The sequence below is a fragment of the Antrostomus carolinensis genome, unplaced genomic scaffold, assembly GCF_000700745.2.
Source record: "Antrostomus carolinensis isolate BGI_N321 unplaced genomic scaffold, ASM70074v2 scaffold5551, whole genome shotgun sequence".
Taxonomy (NCBI): domain Eukaryota; kingdom Metazoa; phylum Chordata; class Aves; order Caprimulgiformes; family Caprimulgidae; genus Antrostomus; species Antrostomus carolinensis.
The window spans coordinates 1-7,378 of NW_010294682.1; the positions used below are offsets into that span (position 1 = coordinate 1).

The 7,378-nt window shown below is 39.5% G+C and overlaps 1 protein-coding gene across 1 annotated transcript in view; it reads left to right on the top strand.

Moving 5' to 3' along the window:
- Positions 1 to 937: 937 nt before the first annotated feature.
- NOC3L (NOC3 like DNA replication regulator) overlaps positions 938 to 7,378 on the top strand; it is a 16,216-nt gene continuing 9,775 nt past the window's right edge. Inside the window, 8 exon segments of the mRNA XM_010177705.2 lie at positions 938 to 1,181; positions 1,601 to 1,727; positions 3,817 to 3,974; positions 4,086 to 4,142; positions 5,135 to 5,265; positions 5,888 to 6,049; positions 6,723 to 6,816; positions 7,032 to 7,207. Coding sequence (XP_010176007.2) covers positions 938 to 1,181; positions 1,601 to 1,727; positions 3,817 to 3,974; positions 4,086 to 4,142; positions 5,135 to 5,265; positions 5,888 to 6,049; positions 6,723 to 6,816; positions 7,032 to 7,207 — 1,149 coding nt within the window.

The window sequence follows — 7,378 nt, forward strand, 5'->3', positions numbered from 1 at the left end:
CCGGAGCTCTGCTGGCTCACCGTGCCGTGTCACTGCTGCTTCTGGCTCTTCAGCGCTTTCCCAGTCAAATCTAAAAAAGGGAGATAAAGGTGAACTGGCAGAAATTCCAGATTCGAAGAGCCGCACACTGATCCAGCCACTTGTCCCCTTACCAAAGGGACACCCACTGCCACCACCGGACTCTGGTGCAATGGCCCGTGTTCACTCCACAGCCCTTGCCTTCCCGTTCCCCTCAGCAGGTGAGCTGTGCTGTGTCCTTTCCATCCTGAACACCCTGGGACTGTTTTCTGATTTTGGCACACAGTACCTGTATTGATCTGTGCCTCTGGGCTTCCCCGAGCCGTCTTTCTTATGACCAGTACCTGAGCTTTGGCACCTGCAGCATGTACTCAGCTTAAACGTCATGCGGTTCTGAGCCTTGCAGCAGGCAGCCTTGTCTCTTCCATGCAGCTGCTGGTCGTGGAGAGTTTGGGGCTGGAGAGAGCCAAAGCTCAGCATGGGAAAGCGTGCTGCAGGAGGACATTTGGCTGAGGCTGTGGCCTTGTTCCATACACTCCTAAACTTACTGTGTGCAGGGGAAGAATGGCATCATGGAAGTGAGGAGAGGAGACAGAGTGCTTGGGAGCACACAGAGCTAAGAACTGTGCCCTAACAATCTGTGTACCATGCTTTGAGTGTTCATGTGTCCAAAAGTGATGGGCATAGGGTTTAATAAAAAAAAAGTCAAAGAATGTTTCCATAAAACATTCTTTGGACACACTGTCTGTTTCCATAAAACATTCTTTGCAGGTCTGTCTTCTCAAAAATTTAACACAGTTGGGTAAATTTGGAGCTAACTGATTATGCCATTTTGAAGAAACATGTTCTTCAGGCCTTGAAGAAATATGAACTTAATGAAATCTGAAAAGGTGAAATACATTTAGGAAAGGCTACGAACATGCCAGTTACTTGTCATTTTCTGTTTGTTTCCTAGAGAAAAAACACAAAACGAGTTCCAAGTTTTCGCAAGTTACTGAGAACTAGTAAAATAAAACTTGACAACAAATTAAAGAATAAACAGTACAAGCAGCAGAGTGCTGCTAAGAAGTATCGAAAAGAACAAAAGAAGCTAAGGGAGGCTGTCAGAGATGCTATCTCTAGAAAACCTTTTCCATTGGAAGAATGCAAGAAAAAACAAGTTGGTAAGTGTTTGCTCAGAGTTATTTTTGTAAGCAAAGAGGTATGAGGGTTACTAAAAATCTTGCTGCTTTGTGTTGTAAAATTATGTATCAAGAAAACAACATATCATTTTCTGTTTACAAATAATTACTATTCTTGTTTAAAGGAAAAAAAGGGAGAGTTATAAAAAGTATAAGATGTAGCCATACTGGCAACAAGATCTGACAGTTGGAGATGGTAGAAATCTATTTGCTCTAATTGTTGTTGGATGTCACAATAAAGGGGCAGTCTTCTGGGATAACAGGAAACACATGCATGAAGGTGGATGAGCTCAAGGTTGAAGAAAGATGTAGAATGGTCTCAGAAGTGTAGGCAGGGTTAGGTTTTCAAGTTTGAATGTACATATAGGATCTTAACCTGTACACATTGTCTTCTGAAACAGCTGAAAAACGGGAAGAAGAAGAGGAAGAAGATGCTCTTCCACTGGACATGATGGATGAAGATGACTTAAAATTAATGGAGGATTTGGCTCAGAAAGCATCCTTTTTAACCAGAGATCTTTCTTCTAAGTGAGTGTTGTTGTGCTGTCTACTTTTCCTACTAATTCAGCGTTGTGTGGTTAATACATAATTAATATGTAATGTGATACATATATCAGGAGGTCACTTTCGGTCTCGTGTTTCTTTGTATTTCCAGTTTAGTGTTTCCTTAGTCTGTCAGTACATTCAGTATTAATGTATTGATGTGTGTCAGTATATTCACCTGCTCTGCCTGACCTTCAGAGTACTGTTTCAGCACAATGTTCCTACCCGTGAGATCCCTGGCAGTGAGACGAGTAGCGTTCCTCAAACTGAAGGAAATGCTTTAATCTGTATACAGTCTTCTTTTCTATATAGAGTATTCAGGACATTCCCTGGACTTTGGGTCACTATACTTTCATATATTGCATTACAAATTGCTGTAAAAGAAAAAAAAGGTTCTGGAAACTGTGTCTGTAAACACATGCAACACCAAAACATTCATACAAAAAACTTGTTACCAGTTTGCTGGAGGAAGGTATTAGGTAGCGTTCACAATTAAATGCATAGAAGGATAGTTGCTCTTTTACCTGTTCTACTCTTACTAGCTTTTAGATCCTTTCATAATATTCTCTTAAACTGGAGAAATTGTCTTTTTACTCTGCTTTATGCTGATCAACTATAATCATTTTAAGAACTTGGCAAATACTACCTCACTTACAAATTACATGTTCATATTAGCACAGACTAAATACTTAGGTTCTTATATTCTTATGTGCAGGTTAGGAACATATCAGGTGAAAGAGTGGTACACCACACTGCATTATTTCTGTTATCCTTGGAGAGTGGGGTGTGGCACAGGCATTCCCAGTGAGCTGAGTAGAAAAGTGATAGTAAAAGTTAACATGAAGTAGGGATAAATAAAAATGTGCACTGACCCACGCTGTTACATCGTTGTTAAGCGCCACCTGGGATGTCAGGGCAGGGTAGGATAGAGCGAGGCTGTGGAACACCTTAGGACACTGGACTGTTGGTCCAGTGAGAGGGTCCTAGTCCTGCTTGTTTGCTGGTGGAATCCTTCATGGCAGGACTGCTCAGGGTTAAGTTTTTAGTGAGCTTCAGCTGTGCCAGGGCAGCACACTGAGGAGGGAGGCAAGTAAAACAGCACTCTGACCTAGATGTCTGTGCCGAGATCTTAATAGTTTCTGGTTTGTATCTTTGTATTTTATTTACTCTTTTCCAAAATCTTTAATACTTTAGGGCTGAAATCATGTTTCAAAGGATGTTTGCCTTTACAAGCTTAATCTGATTTGTTCACTTTTGCCTTACTTCAGAGGGTCCCTGAGTCCCTTACTGCTACATGAATGGGAGTGGTGCCATCTCAAGACCCATCAGCTAGTACTAGGTTTTCCAGATGTCTGGCATGACCCAGCGTTTCCCTTGTTCTCACAGCAGCTCTATTTTCTTCGTGCTCAGCAGATCAGTCACAGATACGTAGAATTCCTGTGCTCGCTGAGTAGGATTTGAGTACACAGGAAAGGTTTGATCTGCACAGGGACAGCAAGGCTGAGGCTGGGGCACTGTCCTTACAATACATGTGTAGGGTGGCTGTGTCCTGTGTGCAGGGAATCGGGCTAGACTCTGGGGTGTAAAACTCCTTCTCATACAAGTGATTTTTACTCTCTGAAGCCTAGCAGTCTGTAAGCCCAGAGCTTTCAGAATCCCTCAGATGTCCGTGGCGGAAACTTGGTCCCTTGCAAGAACAAAAGTGATGTTCCTGTTATAAGACACACTGTGTGGCTTCGGCAATGTGATTCTTTATCCCTGGCTTTTAGTTTTTTAATAAGACTAAAACTAAATCTTTTTTTGTTTTTGCTAATTTCCCATTTAGTTTCCTATAAAAAGGAGATGGGAAGCACTGTGTTGTCCTAAAATCAAAGGTTATGTACAGATCCACATTAACATTGTTTGAGTGGTGACTGGTGCTGTCAATGGTGAATGCACTCGAGCATTCTACTTAATAAGATCGGACATTATTTGTTTTTCTGAGCGCAGACACTTAATCCAGCTAGTATACTGTCATACATGATTCATGTGCAATTAGGTGGCTGATTAATTTAGTTTGTCTTGTATTTTTCAGTGAACCTGTTCATGTTAAGAAACGAAAACATGAAAGTGTGATTGACAAATATGAGAAGGTGCCAAGACGTGTGCAGACTGAACCAGAAAAAGAACTCATCCATCTGCTCCCCATCAAAGACAAAGGTGGCATTATTCCCCAAACTATGGAAAAGCCAGGTAAGACACAGATTTTGGAATCAGTATACTAGCCAACATGTATATAATTTATTCTTTTAAAATTCCATAGTGTTTATTACATGCTTGACACCAGATACTCTGTTTTTGCAGTACTTGATGTTGCACAGGATGAAGAAGAGGATATGGAAGAAATGGAGGAAGCAGAGGGTAATAAAAGATCATGTTTGCCTTTTTTTTTTTTAATCTGAAGAGTACTTTACTGTTCCCTAAGGAAATTTGTAATTTAAGTGTATTTTGTTTAGAGTGGTTTTGAATCTGTTCATTACCAGGTTGCCCCCAAAGCATAACAGTGATTTGGAGCTTGCTTTCTTACTGTTAGCATCCCAGCACCTGAGGAACACCTGGCTTCAGAATCTCTTTCTTTAAAATTATTTTGATTTTCACCTGGAAGTGATGTTTGCATGAAGTTCCTTGTATCAGTTGTATCTTTGCTAGAAGGAAAATCTTGGCCTTTTTAAAGGATATATGCTGTGGTTCTAGTTTGATTACTTTGAGATAATTTTGAAATTCAGTTCAGGACAAAGACTTCAGTAGGCTTTTGAGTTGTCTTTGTCTTTGAACTTTTTTAGTTAAAACACCAGGCAATTCAGATTTCAATTTGCAGTTTGCTATCCAGTTAGAGTCATAATCAAGTAACAGTTGCATTTGTAACTGTGCCATTTCTGGGTTATAATTCTCTAAATATAATCTGAAGTTGAGGAAGGATATACTTGTAGCAAAGTAATACTCAGAAAACACAAATAAAACAATTGTATTTTTTAAATAAAAAGTGAATGTTGAATAATTTGCTGCAAACTGCAGAGCGCTCCAGTTTCTTGGCACAGTTGGGGTCATATGTTGAGTTTATATGTTCCCACTGTACTTAGGAAGTACCATTTGCAGATTCAAAAACATTTGGTCCATTTCTTTTTGGAAGTGTAAGATTTTGGAGTGGAGCAAAAATTATTCTCTGGGTTAATATAAGCTCTAGCAAGGTCGTTCTTAAAACTTTTTTTACTGTGGAACTGCGTGTGCTGCTCCCATGTGGTGTTATTGCAGTACCCACCTGAAATGCAGGATCTACAATGCTGGTGTGCAATATGGTATTTGTTAAGCGGCTTCCCTAATGACTCTCCTTTCTAACTCACACCTTATGCCAGACTTCAATGAAGAACCTCTGCCTGTTCTCACTCCTGAGGAAATGGCTGCTCAAAGGAGACAAAAGCTGCAGGAAAGGAAGATGCACATAGCTGCCTTAGCATCGGCCATTCTCTCTGAGCCAGACAACAATGTAGGTAGCATTTACTTAACATGCACGTATGTGTGCCTGTGTTGTGCCATAAGTCAATAAATAAAGATCTGAAGTAACCAAATGACAGCAAAAGCAGAAAAATCCAAGAGTGGAGCAAGGAAAAAGGTCAGTGTTGTATCACTTCTGAGGGGTGGCAAACAGCTGCCATAGGTTGGTACAAAGGATGAAGAACCAGGTGACCGTGTTTGCTCCGTTCAGTTGTAATTTGTCCATCTGAGTACTTGTGGTTTTAGGAATAATACTGTCTGTGGTATTTCCTGTCCAAACTACCTTGTTCCTTAAGCATGACCCTTATTTAAGCTCTGATTTCAGGGTTGTATCTCATAGTGCTCAATGTTTCAGGGTATAATTCTGTGCAAGTTTGTAATAGCAGGGAAGTTTGAACATTCCTATGATGAAAATTTTGTTGGGATATCTAGTATTTTTTGGCTCTTTATGCAGTGCTAAGTAGAGTCTGAGTAACTGCTGAGTTTTTTTTTTTTATTTTTCTAGTACTTAAAAGTGAGGCACATTTCTTGTGGCAGACTTTTGCTGAAATATACATTGTGCTTATACATTGGTTTGTGGGTAATCTTCAGCTGACTTTGCCTCTCTTAATCAGATTAAAAAGTTGAAGGAGCTGCGTGCGATGCTGATGGAACAGGATCCTAATGTGGCCGTGATTGTTCGGAAGCTGGTTATGGTTTCTTTGATGGAGATATTCAAAGATATTGCACCTTCTTACAAAATTCGGCCTCTGACTGAAGCAGAAAAGGCTACCAAGGTGAAATACCACATTTCTTTGTAGAGTATTGTGAGTAGTTGAGAGTTTTTTAAGTTATGCCAAATACTAACACTGATTTGTTTAATACGAATTTATAGTTTTGAGCAAAGAGTGACAAATACATAAGTACTTGTGGAGATTCTGAAACTGTGACACTTTCTCAGGGCAGGGGTCTTTGTTTTGAATGCTTAATTCTTACGTACTTCCTTCAATAAGTAGGTGACGTGCTGGTGGTAATGAAAGGAAGCAGTAGTATATGAAAGTAGCATACCAAACCCGTGTGACTTTCATCATAAACCTCGGAATGAGATGGTGTTTTGTGTCACACTGAACTTGTTTTCTGGAGCTTGTTTTTAACCAATTCTTTAGAAGGTTTCTTGAATATAGGTAATGCAGTTTAGAGTCATGGCTTTAAAGTAACATCTAATTACAAATTTCACTTCAGTACCTATAACTGAAATTGGCCTAGCTGGAAAAGGTCCTCTGAGCACTTAATATGTAGAGAGATATGTAGAAATATTATATTTTTAATACATTTCTAGGAATGTCTGTCTAGAAGAAAAAACTACTTAGGTATCTGATAATTTGTTTTAAAACTTCAGGTTTTTTTCACTGCTAGTGAATTTCAGGATTTAGCTCTCCAAAGAAAATTTCATGTGTAATATGCTTACAGGTTAAAAAAGAAACTCAGAAATTGAGAGAATTTGAAGAAGGCCTTGTGAGTCAGTATAAATTTTACTTGGAAAATCTGGAACAAACAATTAAAGGTACAGTCAACACTTTCAATTTTTGTAGTAAATGCAAAATCGTTTGCAGCATGCCAGTTAACCTCCTCTGATTGAATGCTACCTGCTGTCTTTCATGCAAGTGCTGTTTCATATAAGTGTGTAGGAGAATGCCTGCAATAGCTAAAAATGTAAATACTTAGAATCTGCTTCCCTACATTCTGAACAGTAATCACTGAATGTAATATTTTATGCAGATTGGAAACAAAGGAAGTTGAAGAAAAGCAATGTCATCTCATTAAAAGCATATAAAGGTCTCGCAGAGATTGCAGTGAAGTGTCTGTGTGAGCTGCTTGTGGCCCTGCCCCACTTTAACTTCCACAACAACATTATTGTTCTGATTGTTCCGCTCATGAATGATACATCAAAAAAGGTAAGTGATTTTCTGATTAGGGAAAAAGTTCTTGTTTTGCATGAAAAATCATAGAATCATAGAATGGTTTGGCTTGGAAGAGACCTTAAAGATCATCTAGTTCCAACCCCCTTGCCATCAGCAGGGACACTTCCCACTAGACCAGGTTGCTCAAAGCCTCATCCAACCTGG